Raw genomic sequence first — 17,294 nt, 5'->3', positions numbered from 1 at the left:
GTTTAATATGAGCTGAAAAGAGCCTAAGTCACAATGAACTGCACACTATACTTCACACACCAACATTCACGTACATACAAGCACATACCAGTACAAGGCTTGAAAAAATATATACAAAAGAAAAACAATGAGATGATGAATAGACTTACTTATCCAAACTTTTCTTTAACATTGAATTTTTTAAGTAAAAAGCGTGTTATCGGACGAGTTCCTCAATGTGATGGTGACAGGCAGAATTAAGAAGTAAAGCAAGCAGTTTTATCTGGTCACCTTTTAAAGTCTTGACATTTAAGATGCAGAATTTGATTAAGCTTACCATTTTATAACTGAATGCCTACTATGCAGAAAATGTATGCTAGAAACTCTCTAAAAATGCAAAGCTTAACATAAAACTCCTATCCTGAAGTAGTTGCTCATCTAGAGGAACAGTACGAATAATTATAATGCAAGTCAACATACGCAAAAACTCCTATCCTGAAGTAGTTGCTCATCTAGAGGAAAATGTAAGACAACAGTACGAATAATTATAATGCAAGTCAGCACACGCCAAGTTGGCTATGTAAATAAAGGGCTAAGAGATTGGGAGGAAAAAATGACTCAAGTCAGGAGAAATGAAGGAGTCTTCCTAGGGGATGGATCTCAGTATAGGGTGGGGCTAACATTTTACCCCCCGTTAATGGAAATCTAATTCATCAGAATAGCGACAGGAGGGCCAGTGGAACCAGAGGACGGACACACAGAGGACTTGGGCGGGAATGGGAAACAGGCGGACTGGTGAGTGCTTAGTTACTGAGCTCCCAGGGGGACGGTGGGAAGGGAGGAGACAGGGAGTGAATTCTGACTCTGAAAGATCTGGCTGGTGGCTGGCCTGCCTATGCTTCCCAGGCGAGGGGTGTCGGGTGGAAAGTGCATCCTGCACACACAGAGGCCGGGCTTAACCTCATTTCACGGATTGACTTGACAGCCAATTACTTCGGAGTTAGCATTCGAGTCAATATTTGCATGAAACGGGTTGGCAGCTAGAAAATTGTAAATTACTTACCTGATATTCCCTATTATGTGTAATTAGTGTTTTGGATAGAATCATAAATTTCTAAGTTGTGGGACTGATATTTCTCTATTTCCAAAATTAAATGGCTATTCATGTTTTTAGTTTAGTGTTTGATGTCTTAATCCATCAGTATGAGTAATTTTTAGTACAACAGTTTTGTTGATATTTTGTAAATAGTAAGGAGACTAAAAATAGAAATGACTTTGTGTGAAATGTAACCAAACTAATCTTTAGTGATACAATGTGTTTCTTTAATGTGAGTTTGCTAATACATACTTAATAAACTAAAGAATAATGTTAGTATAAATATAAGTTGTATTGGTTAGTAGTATTTTTCCAGCAAAACAATGATCTGATGCAACCAGGGCAGGCTTTTGTATTATATAAAGAAATGAGGAGCAAATTTATCAAAATTCCTGAATATCCCAGGTAAGTTCTTCCTTACAATGACTGGAGGCTTCCAGAACTGCTGCCCTTCCCGAGGTCAGCACATGGAGACGCTGGGGAGGCATTGCTTCCTGTACGTAAAGAGCACGGCATTAAGAAAGACAGTCTCCTCAGCGAGTGGAGCTGGAAAAACTGAACACCTACATTGAAAACCCCAAAACTAGACCCGGACCGAACATTTCTTACAGAAATTAACCCAAAACGTGGAAGCAACCAAGATGCCCTTTAGCAGGTGATGGATAAACCGGTCCATCCAGACAGTGGGATACTGCGCAGTGCTAGACGCCCAGAAGACGGAGGAGTCTTACCAGCATCTGACTAACAGAAGCCGATCTGCAAAGGCTATACATACTGCACCATTCCGACCACCTGACATTCTGAAAAGGGCAAAGCCACGGAGACAATAAAAAGATCAGTGGTGGCCAGGGGTGGGGGTGGGGAGACAGATGTTAGGGGGGACAGGAATTTTAGGGTAATGAAAACACTCTGTATGATATAATACTGATGGACATACGTCATCATATATTTGTCCAAACCCACAGAATGTACACCACCAAGAGTGACCCTAAGGTAAACGGTGGCCTCTGGTGATTATGGGGTGTCACCGTAGGTCCATCCTTGGTTCCGGTGAGTGGTGTTGGCCATGGGGGGACTATGCACTTGTGGGGTGCGGGGTGTATGGGACATCTCTTTATCTCCCTCTCAATTTTGTTGGAAACCAAAACTGCTCTAAAAATGAAAACCTGAACAACAAACCAGCTGGTGGGCAGAGGTCTGCATCCTGAGCCCGTGTTTAACTCTGAGGGAACTGTCTTCCCTGGGAACCAAAGTCCCCGAGGGGCTCTGTCCTGCAGGAGGCAGCGCGAGTCCAGAGCTCGGGGATGCCGGATGCCGGGGCTGACTCGGACGTAGTCCAGTGTGCACGCAACCCGCTGCTCCTGGGACCGGGCTGCTTGGTTACATAGGTTTTGAGTAGCTTCCTTACCCCGTCTCCCCACAGATCTGTTATTTCCCTGTGACTGCAGTCAGCGCCCCCACACTGGGAAGTGCTCCTGGGACAGAGTCTCAGCGCTCAGCCAGGGCTCCCTGTAGGTACGAACGCTGGGACCTGCAGACTTGGGTCTCTGCATGCGGCTGCCCAGAAAGTGATACGACAGCCCCGTGCGCAGGCTCATCAGGCCCCCGACCACTCATCTCAGCTGTTTGCGTCCAGTTACAGCCACGTCGACTGGGGGCTCTGCCCTTCCTCGGGGCAGCTACAGTTTTATTCCCCCAAACGGTGAGAAAACAGCACTTGTGTCACCAAAACAGCTTTATACCCAGTTTAACTGGAATGGGTTCATTCCAAAACGTCCAAATATAAAGTTGCCGGACAGGGAGCTAAAATGCTGCCTGGAAAGAGACAGACAGTATCACCCAAGGTCCCCAGCAGCAGTTCGGGCACTGATGCGGGGAATGAAAACCTGCTGTCGAAGAGACGCAGAGTCTGAAAAGCGAGGAAGCCCCTGAGCATTACACGCTCCCTGAGCAAGCATCTAAGTATTTAATTATGGTCACGGACCTAGGATTCCTGCCCTCCTTCTTGACTGTAGCAATGTTATTTAAATACAGTATATAAGCATTTATTATTTCTCTTTTCGAATTTTATTACTTTTTTATGGACACTGTGAATGGTTAAATCCCTATAAAGCTAAGCAGTATTGTTCATCAACTTTTACAACCCAAAGTATCCATTTTTAAAAATGAATCAAATTTAAAACATAATGATCTCTTAAATGCTAAACTGTGAGGTTTCTAAATATTTTGTACTAATAAGACAAAATATATTTTAACAAATATATAACCCTCTATATTGTTTACAAAACATTCTCAGAGAGCCCTAGCCTAGCCGGTTTGGCTCAGTGGTTAAAGTGTCAGCCTGCGGGCTGAAGGGTCTTGGGTTTGATTCCGGTCAAGGGCACGTACCTTGGTTGCAGGCTCGATCCCCGGCCCCAGTTGGGGCGCATGTGAGAGGCAACCAATCAATGTGTCTCTCTCCCATTGATGTTTCTCTCTCTGTGTCTCTCTCTCCCTTCCACTCTCTCTAAAAATCAATGGAAATGTGTCCTTGGATGAGGATTAAAAACATCCCACCATGTCAGAGATAACTGCATGGGACAAAATGTTTGTCATTAAATGACCTTACTGAGACAATGAACATTTTAGCTTTTAATGTGTTAATACCGAAAGTGACCACATGCAGTATATTTTTCATAAATACACAAGTAATTAAGGCAAATAAACAGATAATCTAAAAAACGAAAACTAAAGATGAAAATTCTTGGCCAGCAGCTTGGCCATTTTAACGACAAATCTGGGCAAGCAGTCTATAAACATGGCTTGATAATAATCTTTATTTTATTTTAAAATATCTTTATTGATTTCAGAGTGAAAGCAAGAGGAAGAGAGAAACAGAAACATCAATGATGACATAGAATTACTGATCGGTTGCCTCCTGCACACCCCCCCACTGGGGATCAAGGCTGTAACCCAGGCATGTGCCTTGACTGGGAATCGAACCGTGACCTCCTGGTTCATAGGTCGACGCTCAACCACTAGCCAGGCTCAATAATAATCTTTTAAAAAATTTATTGTGTCTTAAAATGTCAGTGATTTGGAAGACAGAACATGAAGGGGGATAGAATCTACTGAGGCAGGCGTGAGACAGGAGGAGGGCAGATGCAGGAGGTGGCGCCATGGATGCAGGTAAGTCCCACGGTGGACACGGAAAGGCGTGGGTCAGGGAACAGCACATTCTACAGAGAGCAAGCACATTGCTGGCACTCATATGCCATGGACATTGAAGATGAAAGTTTAAAATAGAAGAATAAATGCTTACAGAGGATGAGACTAAACTTTTAGCACAGTGCTTTAAAAGACTAAGAATTCTAAGATGTTTATTGCCTTCAAGTAAGTCAAAGGATGCTACTTGAAAAGAAAAAGGCTGACTTTATTTGGAACAAAGAGAAGTTCAGGTCACCTTGCTTTAAAAAAGTTTTCTATTAAAAATATGCACGTGGAGGCAAGTGAATCACACAAGAGCTCTGCCTAGAGGCTTTGCTGAGCAAGAGGATTAAACAAATGAGCGTGGGGTCTTTCAGTGGAGAAATGATTATAAAGACACTTGTGAAAACAGACCCATTTGAGCGGGACTGTGAAGGTTAGAGAATACAGGGATTTGGGGCAAAAGGTTACATGCGGTAACAGACAGGGAGCCTGAAAATAAACGAGGGAGAGGTGAGCCCTAGAAAATGAGGTGTTGTTGTTCTCTCCAACCCCAGAGTTCTCATTCTCTTCTCCCAGGAAAGGTGAGATATAAAGGCCCAAGTGAAGTGATTGCTTTTCTTACCTGAAAGTCAAAGTCACAACCAGAAAGACATGTAGGCATCAAAACACCCACGGTCAGCTCTTTATGGGACTTAGCAAATTTCTTTCGCATCCTTTTTTTTTAAGCCAGAAAAGCAAATGGCTGTCTGTGAGGTCAAGCAGACTTCACAGCTGGTCTCTAGGTATGTTACTGCTGGTGTTGAAGGATAATGTCAAAGCTTCATTCCAAGCCCCAGGCGCCTGGTCAAAGCTGAAGACAGCAGGTACCCAGGACAGAGGGAGCCCGGGCGGGAAGCCAGGCTTCAATGCAGTGCTCAGAAAGGACCTTTAAAACCCGTGAAGCTGTCCGGTGGTGTGGCTCAGTGGTTGAGGGTCAACCTAAGAACCAGGAGGTTACAGCTTGCTTCCCAGTCAGGGCACATGCCAGGGTTGAGGCTCGATTCCCAGTAGGTGGTGTGCAAGAGGCAGCTGATGGATGATTCTCTCTCATCATTGATGCTTCTCCCTCTCCCTTCCTCCCTGAAACCAATAAAAATATATGAAAAAAACCCACAAAAACCAACCTGGGCAGGTGCTCCCTGCCTGAGCAGCAGTTGGGGTCTCCCCCCGCTGCCTGAGCAGAGCCAGACGCGGAGAACCTGGCGGCGAGTGCCACTTCGAGGCGGCATTAGGGGTCAGTGGCCGAGCATCCCCGGCTGAACCTCGCGGTTCTGTGATTGGACATGAAATGACATGGACAATTCTACCAAGTCCAGAAGGAACTGTTAAGAGAGAAAAAAACAGTGCCCTGTTGCTTGCGGAAGTCTGAACAGCGCCACCAGGCTGGCCTGCTGCTTCCATCCTGCCCTCTGCGAGCAGCCTCCGCAGCTCTTCTTGCCCTATATTCAGGCCTTCCTCACACTCGCACATGTAACCCGAATGTGTGAATCGGGTAACTAAGTCTAACCCCTTCCCAGAAAGAACTGCCCTAGGCAAGCAAGACCGAGGTTTACTCAGGACACCTACTGCTGTTAATTAAACGATGGAAAAAAGTAGACATGACCTCCATCTCACCAAGAGAGAGTGATTAAGTGATTCTAGAAATTAAGCAAATTATGCGAAATGTGTTTTGAGAGATTTAGTGGCACAGGAAAATATTCAGGAAAAATTATGCAAAAGTGTATTTATACTATGATCCCTATTTTTAAAAAATATGTAACATATTTTGAAACAAAAGGAAGTACCAATCAAAGAAAACCACGGCGCGAGGCTGAGGGGGAAGGGTGACTTGTCTTCCTCCTTTCCAAGCTTAGCCACTCGGGAAGCGGGAGCCCACTTCTCAGGCGGCCTGCCCAGACACAGGCACCGACCCGTTCGGTCATTTATTTTAAAGACAGTTTTCCCTAATGTACCTGTGTGTTGTTTTGAATCGCTGTGTTGCTTAGATCATATTACCTGCTGACTTGGGATCAGGACACTGTCTAACATTGTTTTTTCCTCTTTTCTAGGAAGGACACACTAGAGGCTGAAGTCCAAATCAGGGAGACTCAGTCTGTCCGAGCTGTAACCTTTGTGCGTGTGCTCACACCATTTACACGTGCCTTGGTTTCTCTGATGAAGCCCCAACATTACACTCTCTCCTAAAACTTTGCCCTTCCTTCCTTCCTTCCTTCCTTCCTTCCTTCCTTCCTTCCTTCCTTTCCCTCCCTCCCTTCCTCCCTCCCTCCCTTTCTTTTCATTTAAATAAAAGTCCCTTTGGATACTGCAAACAAAACCATGAAAAGCAAACTGATAGAAAAAACTCACCGGATAATGTCTCTGGAATTATAATTCTTAAAGTAACCTTTTTAGTAGTTAATTAACTTTTACAAAATGCATCTGAAAAAGAAAATCTTTGGAAAGCTTCTGTGACTCACTTTCCTTCCTGCAGATTTGAGGGTGATGCCCCCCCCCTCCCAAGTTCACCCTGTGCCTGGGGATACACAATTAGTCATTGCAGCCTAAGGGGAAACAGATGTCCTGCTAGTATTTGGAACAATAGGGCAAGAAGACTCTACCTGAGACTCAGCCTTTTGTAACCAGGACAGAAGAACAAATCTTGATTTAGCTTAATGCATGCAAAAGTAAAAATTCACTGTATCTTATTTTATTATATTTGGGGATAACAAAACAGATTCAGAGCAGCTGCTGGTGTGTTAATGTCTTTCTAATTACCTAGCAGTTGAATAAGTGACTTCATTAGCAACCAGCCTGGCTATTATCTCTTTAATACAACGGCTAACATCAGGAAGGGAGCACAGGAGACTCACAGAGCACAAGAACAATGTGGGGTGCCGTGGGCCCCTGGGAAATACTATTAGAAGCAAAGGTGCTAAGAACTTGGATTCTGATTCGTCAACATGCTCACGTGGAAAGTGGACATTTATGATGACGTGTTTTCCCCAAGTACCACCAAGGCCGGTGGCAGCACGGGATAAATATGTACATGAAAATGTTCACTGTCCCACAGAAAAATACTTCTTGTGCCAAAATAAAACACAGTAAAAAGATTTTTAGGAGTTTCTACATAAAGGCTACCTAAGGTTACCCCATAGATAGCCAGATATTTTAAAAACTTTCTATCTGAAGTTTACCCAACTTGAGATACAGACAAGTTGGTACTCATCTATTTCACAGTATAAACAAATTAGGAGATATGAAAACCAGACAGTAAAATGATTTCCCATCCGTTAGCAGAATCCATCACACACTGGCTGTGACGGTGTTGTCCTGTGGATCTCCCTCCTGTGTGTGAGCATTGCTCACCTGGCTGTGATGGTGTTGTCCTGTGGGTCTCCCTCCTGTGTGTGAGCATCACGTCACCTGGATATGAGGGTGTTGTCCCTGTGGGTCTCCCTCCTGTGTGTGAGCATCACGTCACCTGGCTGTGACGGTGTTGTCCTGTGGGTCTCTCCTGTGAGCATGGTGTCACCTGGATATGAGGGTGTTGTCCTGTGGGTCTCTCTCCTGTTTGTGAGCATCACGTCACCTGGCTGTGACGGTGTTGTCCTGTGGGTCTCTCCTGTGAGCATGGTGTCACCTGGATATGAGGGTGTTGCCCCTGTGGGTCTCCTGTGTGTGAGCATCACGTCACCTGGCTGTGAGGGTGTTGTCCCTGTGGGTCTCCTGTGTGTGAGTATCACGTCACCTGGATATGAGGGTGTTGTCCTGTGGGTCTCCCTCCTGTGCATCACCGGGAGGCCTGGTAAGCACAGAGCACTGGGCGCCCCCCCCACTCCCCGAGCCACTGATGCCAGGGCTGGGGTGTGGCCCCGTGACCCTGCATCTCTAACAAGCTCCCAGGTGAGGCTATTGCCGCTGGGGAGCCGCATCCTGAGGATAAGGTGTCCACTAACACAGGGTGTGGTGTGGGGTGGGAGGAGGGCTGGTGTATCATCTTCAAAAAAGTGCCTCTAAATTAGACCCCATTTCTAGTCAGACAGTTTAGGAAGTGAAGTCTGATCACGGGGAAAATTCCCAAATCCCGATTTCTCTAAGGGAAGGAAATAACAAATGCAAGGCCGATTCAGGCTAGTTAACAGAGAGGCTCTGTGGGAGCGCCCAGGATGCCGGCTTCATTAGCATTATCCAGTGTTGCTATGGGGACCAACCGAAGAGGAGTCAGCGGCACACAGAAAATGAGGAGAGGGGAACCGATGAATTAAAAAAGCAAAACACCTGAACAGTTCTGAGACTAGAAAAGCCAAGTCACTGCCTAGTTCCTGGCATTTCTATGAATTAAGGTATGTATTCTCCTTGAACAAAGAGCTGTGGCCACACACAGCTCTCCATCTTTAGAAGGTGAACGCTCCCCTTGCAATCCAGGGAGGGAAGCAAAGGGGAGCTTTTGGGAGGAGAGGGGAGGGCACCACAGGCCCTGACTGCACACAGCGGGCAGAGGACCCGCGGGGCCGTGTGGGGGTGCAGTGCGGGGAGGCAGGCTCCAGCGGCAGGTGTGACATGGCCCTGGGGACCGAGGGAGGGAGGAGCGCAGGTGGGTGGCTGCCTCAGTGTTTCACTAAGAAGCTGCGAAAGAGCCAGAGAAGAAGGGACAACCGGTGAACAAACACCAATCCTCTCCCTCCTCCAGTCAGCCCCCTGCCCCCGCACTCAGTTCCTGGGATTGCAACCCGGTGCCTCCGCCTTGCTTTCCAGCTCATCTCAACCGGCTGCCCCTTCCCCAGCTCATGCGGAACATCTCCCCCTCCTCACCTTCTCCCTGCGCTCAGCCGCTCAGCCGCCTCAGACGCCCCGCCCGCCCGTGTTTCTTTGTATTTCTGGTCTCCTCCCTCGTTTCCATCTACTCAAATCCCACCCCCACACACCGACTTGCCTTGCGCCTTGCGAGGATCCCACTGGGAGCTTCCCCGCCTGGTCGGGTGGCAGTGGCCTTTCCTGCCCTCGCTCACTCGTGCTCATGAGTTAAACGCAGGGGTTTTGACCTGTGATTCCGATGCCTCAGGTCGCAAGGAGACCCCTGGGATGAAGGGGCAGCCACAGCGATGGCTCCCTCGGCCTCCCCGTCATCTTCCACCGAGGAGGCCTAGCTCTGATGGCTTTTATATATCGAGGTTCAGTGTAAGGTAATTTGGAAAATAGTTCCATCACTTACAAGGAAGTTTGAGAAATGCTGCTCTCTAACCTACCAAGTCGCCTGTCACTCAATGAAATATCCTTACTGGCCCTTCTGCTTTCCGCGTATCATTTTGCTCCATAAACGACACTGGAAGCTCCTTAGAATTAGCTTCTCGCTCTTCTCCCCTGTTCTCGGCTCAGCGCTCAGGAAAGGAGTGCTCTGTTGATTGGCGCATCTTTAATCCATTTCGCAAATGACCTGGTAGATTCACGCTGAGGTGGCCGGACACAGTGCTCCTCTGCGAGTCGTCCTCCTCGCATTTCAGGAGCCGCCTTAACTCGGGGTGTGGAGTGAGTGGAGACAGGGCTTTGGGACAGCAGCACAGCAGAGGGCCGGCTGCGGAGGAGCGGAGCCTTTCCCAGGCCCCTCCACACGGGCACCCACCCCAGCAGGGCACCGTGAGCCTGACCCGGCGGGGACGCAGAGCTCACGTCTCGATCTGCCCACGCCTGCTGGGCTTCCATAACTCTGTGTACCTCGATGCACACACATGGACGGTGCACTTTGCTGAGCCACACGCACTGCAAGGACCGTTCTCTGTGCTCTCCTGACCTGTCTCTTAGGAAACACACAGCGAGTGAGCCACTCGCAAGGTGGCCGCTCCCTCTGGATGACAACGCCATTTGAGAGGCAGGGTTAGCCTCTCAAATTAGGGGAGGACAGGCCAGGGGGTCCCCTGTGAGTGGAGGGGCAGGCAGCTTGGACAGGACACTCCTGGAGGAGGAGCCAGGACCTTGACATTGGTACAAGGGGGCGACTTGGGAGGCTCCATGCTAGCCATTCAACATCAAATTTCAGGTAGAATAAGCCTTGGTCCCTTATGTATAAATATAATCAAGGGTTTCTTCTAAAATCAAATAATTAAAATCTGAAATGGGAAATGTGGAGGGCTTTCGTGGAGACAGGCGTTCCTGTTGGCTAGAGTTGGCTGAGCCTGCATTTCTAACAGGCCTCCTTCTACACCGTAAGCAAACCGCGATGCAGAGTCCCGCCACCAACGGCTATTTCCAAGGTCCTCGCCCGACTCCCTTCATTGTGAGAGCATGCTTATCCAAGGAAGGCCAGGGTCTGGGGTTTGGGTGCTCACACTGGCTGCTGTGAGCTGCCAATGTCAGGGGTTGCATTGTGTCCCCCCAAAAAGACACACTGTGGACCTGACCCCTAGGACCTCAGAATGCGACCTTATTTGGAAACAGGGTCTTTACAGAGTTAATCAGGCTAAAATGAGGTCAAGTGCGATCATAATCCAGCGTGTCCGTGTCCTTACACACGGGACAGACACGCAGGAACACCGTGCGAGGGGACAGTGGAGGTCGGGATGTCTCCCGAGACCTTACTCCCAATCATGCCGATTCCTAATCCCTATCCTAATCCCAGGGCTCGTTATTCGCTTTTAAAATCATCTGTCGGTCTCTCATACATGACCCGATGGCACAAAGGCTTTGAAATCACTTCAGTGAAGAGGGAAACAAAGACATTCTGGTGGCAGTCCCTGGCCACGGCTGCCTCTCACCATGGGAGGGACTGGAGGAAACAGCAGGATCCTGACGGCGGACACTGCCCTTCCTTCCTCAGACGCTGGAAGCTACTATTTTGTCTGTTTTCTGAAAGAATAGACTGGACCCCCCACCCCATGCCACTGCCTGTTTCAGGCACATACACTTGCTATTAGGAAGGAATACATAAGCTACATTGCACACTGATCGAATGAAAAATTCTTTGAATTAGAAAAGTTCTATGTTGTCTCGACCCCAATACACTACATAAAATAGTACCTTACTGATGTTCGCTTGTTTCAGAAATGAAAAATGTCATACATATTAAAGAAAAATTTAAAAAAGAGTAAAAACATTCACAGGCAATGAAGTAATCTAATACAATAAACCATCAAAATGGAAGAACCCCCCCTCCCCTCCCCCGGTAACGGTGAGACAGGAAGGAACCAAAAAAATATTCTGAAAAATTGCAGTTAGGACCAGATGGCATTCACTGGAGACCTCAGAGTAAACCGAGCTACTAAAAACTAAAAAAAAAAAAATAAAAAAAAAAGAAAAGAAAAAATAAAGCAGCTTATCATGAAAAAGACGCACTGCACTAGAAAGGTACAGAAGATGGGTGAAGCAGCACTTGCAGTAGATACGTACATACGTTTTCAATAAGAGACGAATTATAGCAACAAACCAGCATTCCCCCTTCTGGTTTATCAGACTAAACTTCACCCCAATTAATACATCAGCATTTTAAAATAGTTTATTGCACACATACATGCATGTACACACACACACACACACAGTTTTCAAGACTCATAGTCACTCCTTCGCAAATGATGGGGGCTTGTCTGGAAGTTGTTTGGGGAGATAGGCCTCCTCCTCTTTCTCTGCTCATTGGTCATGGGCACAGACTTCCCATCTTGGCTACTGTGAATATGCTGCAATGAACACAGGGCTGCATGTATCTTTTTGAGTTAGTGTTTTCATATTCTTCAGATACATGCCCAGAAGTGGAATCGCTGGTCTTAATTTTTTGAGGAACCTCCATACCGTTTTCCATAGTGGCTGCATCAATTTACCATCCTACCAGCAGTGTACAAGGTTTCCTTTCTCCACATCCTCTCCAACACTTGTTATTTCCTGTCTTTTTGATAATAATGATTCTAACAGTGAAACCACATTTATTTTGAGAATCCCAAAGAAATGGAGACCAGCCAGCTGTGAATACGGCCAACTAGAAGTTAATAACAATGGTCCCATGAATCTTCTCTAAGCTGTTGGAAAAAAACCTTCCCTAAGAAACTCCTCCGCCCACAGCAGCTGTGGCTTCTGCCTGGCTCACCATTTCAGGAATGAACAGAGCTACAGAAACGGACACTTCTGACGCCGCCACACAGGCAATGAAGACCTACATTCCTGAGGCCATGGAAGCTGAGCGAGGAATGTGAATTAAACTTTTATAGCCTTAAATAATGCAGGAACAGGTACAGTTCCTGATTAATAAGGAGCTCAGATCGAGGGCTCTGGAACCGGCGGGAGAAAGCGGTTAGTGGGGACACTTTCCATTGTTCAATTTCCAAACCTTAGTCAAGCACACCACGGGAGGGACCCAGAATAAAGAACAGAAGACACCGATTTGAAGAGTCAAGTTGCTCGTATTTTGCTGATGGGGTAGGTTTTGTTGACACGGATACTGGTGTCAGTGTTACCTGGGACATTTTAATAGCTCTGGCTGCTGGATGAACCGGGCCATGCTGCCTGGAGGCTGTCACACTCCCCGGCAGAGCAAACACGGAGCGCTCTGCGTGGCTGCTCCCCACGCCCACGGAGGGCTGACAGGGCGGACGGGCAGGAGGGCTCCACGGTGAGCCCGCAGCTGTGTATCAGCCAGGGGTGAACGGTGTGTGGGATGGAGCTGCTGGGAGCCTCTCTGCTCTTAACCAACACAGTGTTTCCGGGGGAGACATTCCGAGGAGCACTCATACCCCAGGAAGTGTTAATTGGGGGGATTTGAGGAAAAGGGAGTGTAGTCAAATACCTGGGAAACTGCCATTTTATGTGTCTCTTGGACATTCACGGAACTTAACTTACTAAAGTCCTGCGGTAAGAAGATATGCAACTTCATAGTGTTTGCAAATTATTTGATCACGAAAACACTTTTGTGTATAAAATATTGTAACACTTTGCTGTCCTATAAGTCTGAGTCCTGGGATACTGTCCTTGAAAGCATCAAGGCCTACTACATATCCGCCCCCCTCCCCCGCCCCCAGACTTCATCAGGAGGCGAACAAAACCAGTGAGAACACGGGTTCCGATGAAAACGTCCCTGAGTGCGACAGCAGAGAGATGACCTGCCCTCCAGGCCGCCGCCTAAGGCTTCCTTCTTTACTCTTCACCTCGGCCCGCAAGCTGTGAATGCGCATGGTCGGAGGCAGGCTGGACTCCATGGGATGAAGGGAGACAGCACTGTGCTCTACTTACAGAGAGAAGCGGAACTACCGATGCCTGCGAAGAGCATGTTAACGGGGAATTAACGATGCAGATCTAATCTGTTCTGTGCGTACACGCTAAGATGTTTCTTTCACCAGGAAAAAGATCAAGAACAGGCCTCTTTCTCTGAGCATCAAATTCCATGTCGTCTGGGGTCACAAGGAGAAAGGGTGTTATCGCTTTCTGCGGGAGGATTGTGTTACAGCCACTGATTACTCAGGATGAATGGGCAGTCTCTTCCTTCTCTTTCCTGCTCCACTTTTCATTAGCTTTTTATGTAACTTCCTCCTCTAATTCCCCCCTTTACTGAGAATATTCTTACGCAGAGCATGTCTGACGGCCACATCCATTTCGCGCTCTCTTGTTGAACTACATGGCATGGATGGATTGATGAGTATCTGACTGACATCCAGCACTCCATTCGCTTCAGGTGCACAGAATCTCTTACTTAGCTCTGCCTTCGTCACGTCGATGGTTCTGCACACTTTCTACCTGTAACAGAGCTATGTGTGCAGTTCTTCTATCTCCCCTTTAGGCCATGCGATCCCTGATGGCAAGGCCTACCTTGTTTTCGACTTTGTATTCTTCTGCATCTACAACACACACACTGCACAGAGCATCCGGTTCATACAAATTCCTGCAAAGCCCTAGATGGTTTGGCTCAGCGGATAGGGTGTCGACCTGTGGAATGAAGGGTCCCAGGTTCATTTCCAGTCAAGGGCACATGCCCGGGTCAGGGGCTCGATCCCCCATAGGGGGCGTGCAGGAGGCAGACGATCCATGATTTTCTCTCATCATTGTTGTTTCTCTCTCTCTCTCTCTCTCTCTCTCTCCCCCTTCCTCTCTGAAATCAATAAAAATATATTTTTAAAAATTCTGCATGAACTAAGTCTCAGTTCTATCAATAGCTCTTACGATTTGCACTATTAAAAACTGGAAAGGCGAGGGAATAGGGTCAGATGGGATCCATCCTGTTGATCTATCCATAGTCCCTCCCTTGGATTAAGAGACCCTACAAGTCGTCCATTGCTGTGGTTCTCCACCAATTTCCTAACTCTACGTGCCTGATTAAAATCACCCACAGGTGCAACTAGCGCATACCCGGATATGTTATTCTTTCCTCATGAACCCTGGGATATGCACGCTGTGGGCTCCCTGGTGTCAACCCACCTTCACCTTACTCTGTTGATATTTGGAAAATGCAGTCAAAGGATGCTAATATAAGTGAATTCTCTCGTAGACAAACCAGGAAATCTTATCACAAGTGCAAGTAACTTCTCTAACATCAGCCAGCCAGAATCGGGAGTGAGATTTACACCCACTAAAGCCCGTCTCTGAGCCATGGCCCTGGAAAGGTGGCCCATGCCCAGGAAGTTGGTCGGGTCGCACCGCTTCCCTCATGTGGGCGCGTGCTTCCAGAGCTTCCAGAAGTGGGTCATGAACTGGCTGCTACTAATTCCAGAGCTCCCAGACGTCCCTCCCCTGCCGCGGACATCAGCTGTAGGGCTGCGCACAGCTAGCTGCCCGGCTGTGGGTTACTAATAGGCAACAGTCTCAGCTATTAATTGCTTTGTAGTGGTAATTGTGATGAGTCGATATCAAGTACTTTCTTTTCTAATTGGCTCTTACTGGTGAATAGCAGCTTGTTACATAACAGAAAATTGTGTTAAATAACCACAATTACAATTCTGAGGGCTTTCTTTAAGAACAACACCAACACACCACAAATCTAAGTGTTCGGATAAAAACACTAACAGAACGTAGAGCCTCTAGCCTCGCTTGGGAAGCGTTTAGGTTTCAGTTACGGAAAAACAGGAACCGGGGCAGCGTGAGGGAAACCCGGGACAGAGCAGGCTTTTCCTTCCCTTTAAAAACAAACACTTAAAAGTTGGGCTGTGCTGGCCCAGGCAACGCCTACAGGGCAGGCTCCAATGGACCCCTCCCCCCAGTGTGACTGGGGACAGACAGGGTTCTCCCATCAGCTCTGATTCCACCACCTCCCTGACAGGTCCCCGGGGAAGGCCCCAGCACAGAGCAGATGCACAGTCGCCACCGAACCAACCCAAGTGCCACCACAGCTGGCACTGTCCCAGGAGACGCGACGCGTAACAGTATTTCAGACGGGACCTGGCACCAGCTACTGCTCAAGGAATGTGAGCTCCCCCAGCATCATCATAACGACAACACCTCCTTCCGAGTGTCTCCTCTGAACGGCCTACAAGCGGGTCTGTTCACTTCCACAGGAAAGCTAAAGGATGCCCTGGAGGAGGCCCCTCAGGCCGCACACCAAACCCACCGGACTAGGTTTCTAGGACTCTCTCTTCATGACACCCTCTGGCCTGTACCTCGCCAGGCCCCCCAACTGGACGACCCCCAGAGCTTCCTGCTGACTCAGCCGGCGCGCATGCCTGCATGTGGGGAGCCGGGCCTGGGTGTGCGGGGCAGCACAGGGTTGGGGTGGGGGTGACGGGATAGAGACAATGTAAAGAGGCTTTCCCAGCACATAGTTGCAATTCTAGCGCCCAGAGCCGGCAGACAGTCAGTCTGACACCCCCAGATTCCCTGAATGCCCGCAGCCCGCGCAGTTATCCCCACACATTCCCGAGCCCCCCCTGGGCTACCCCACCCTTGACATTGCTCCCCAAGGGCAGAGTCGAGAGCAGGCGGTTTTGGAGTCCATCGGGTTATCTTCACACGGAAGGCAGCTAGTATGTATCGGGGCCCCGCTTTGTGACTTTCACCGTCAGTCACTCTGCAACGTAGGTATTACATCTCCATTTCCACACGTTAGCAGCACGTGCAATATACGTATGCGATGCAGCTACTCAATGTCAGAGCTGAAACTTAAGTCGTTTCTCCAGGACGAGGGTCTGCTCCTCTGTCCACTGTCTTGTCAAACAAACGCGCTTAAAAGAGCTGCATTATAAGTTCGTTGAATAAACTTCAAACCGACCTGACCCCTGAGCTGCTGCAGTTGACTATGCGCAGCTGATAAGCACCGGTGGATACAAGTAACACAAAGCTTGCCCCCAGCAAGCGCACTGTCTACGGGTGGCCACAGCTGGAAGCAAACCTAGTCTGAGATGTCAGTGTGATCAGGGAGATCTGGGCCAGGAAGCAGGGCGGCTGCGGGTGGGACTGGGAGAGTTAGACCCAGAGCGTGGCCCTCACTCTCCAGCACGAGTCACCCTGAAGCTGTGGAGCCACGAATACATGTTCATGTCTATCAGTTTCTCAGTTCTATCCACTAGTCATTTAAACATTGGTCATGGGTGGATGAGGGTACGGGGAAAACCTCATGTATTCCTGGTGGGAAGGCACACTGATACCTTTCAAGAGAAAGATCTGACATCTACCAAAATTTTTAACATGTGTCACCTTTGGCCCAGCAATTTGTTAAGAAATATACCCCCAGTGGCCAAGGATATGTATATAAAGCTATCTCGTTACCTCATTACTAAAGCCCCACTATATACACACACACACACACACACACACACACACACACGGGAACGGGCCGGGCTCAGGGACCGCACACCCACTGTATATGGAGCACAGTGGGTGCAGGCCTTTAAAAGGGGCGCTGAATTAAATAATGACTTTATCCCTGCACTGCTCAGAAAAAAACTTAGGATTAAACGTCAGTTAAATCGGGAAAACAGTAACAAAGAAAGAACAAAAAAACCCTCAACAGGAGTTGAGAACCAAATTGAAGCCCAAAGCAATGTCATCATAAAAGGATCACTTGCTGTGCTAAATTGCCTACCAGGGCCAAGAAGACAATGGTTAAGGGTCT

General features: G+C 48.0%; 1 protein-coding gene across 1 annotated transcript in view; it reads right to left on the bottom strand.

Annotated features, from left to right (window-relative positions):
• Window positions 1-5,788, bottom strand: part of ZNF277 (zinc finger protein 277) — a 33,943-nt gene extending 28,155 nt beyond the window's left edge. The window contains exon 1 of the mRNA XM_014547170.1: window positions 5,428-5,788. Within this exon, the coding sequence (XP_014402656.1) occupies window positions 5,428-5,773 (346 nt within the window). The 5' untranslated portion in view covers window positions 5,774-5,788. The remainder of the gene's footprint in view (window positions 1-5,427) is intronic.
• Between the last annotated feature and the right edge of the window lie 11,506 nt (window positions 5,789-17,294).

This window comes from Myotis brandtii, unplaced genomic scaffold (genome assembly GCF_000412655.1).
Source record: "Myotis brandtii unplaced genomic scaffold, ASM41265v1 scaffold466, whole genome shotgun sequence".
NCBI classification, from domain to species: domain Eukaryota; kingdom Metazoa; phylum Chordata; class Mammalia; order Chiroptera; family Vespertilionidae; genus Myotis; species Myotis brandtii.
The sequence above is the reverse complement of the archived record's forward strand: the minus strand, read 5'-3'. Positions and strand labels throughout refer to the sequence as shown.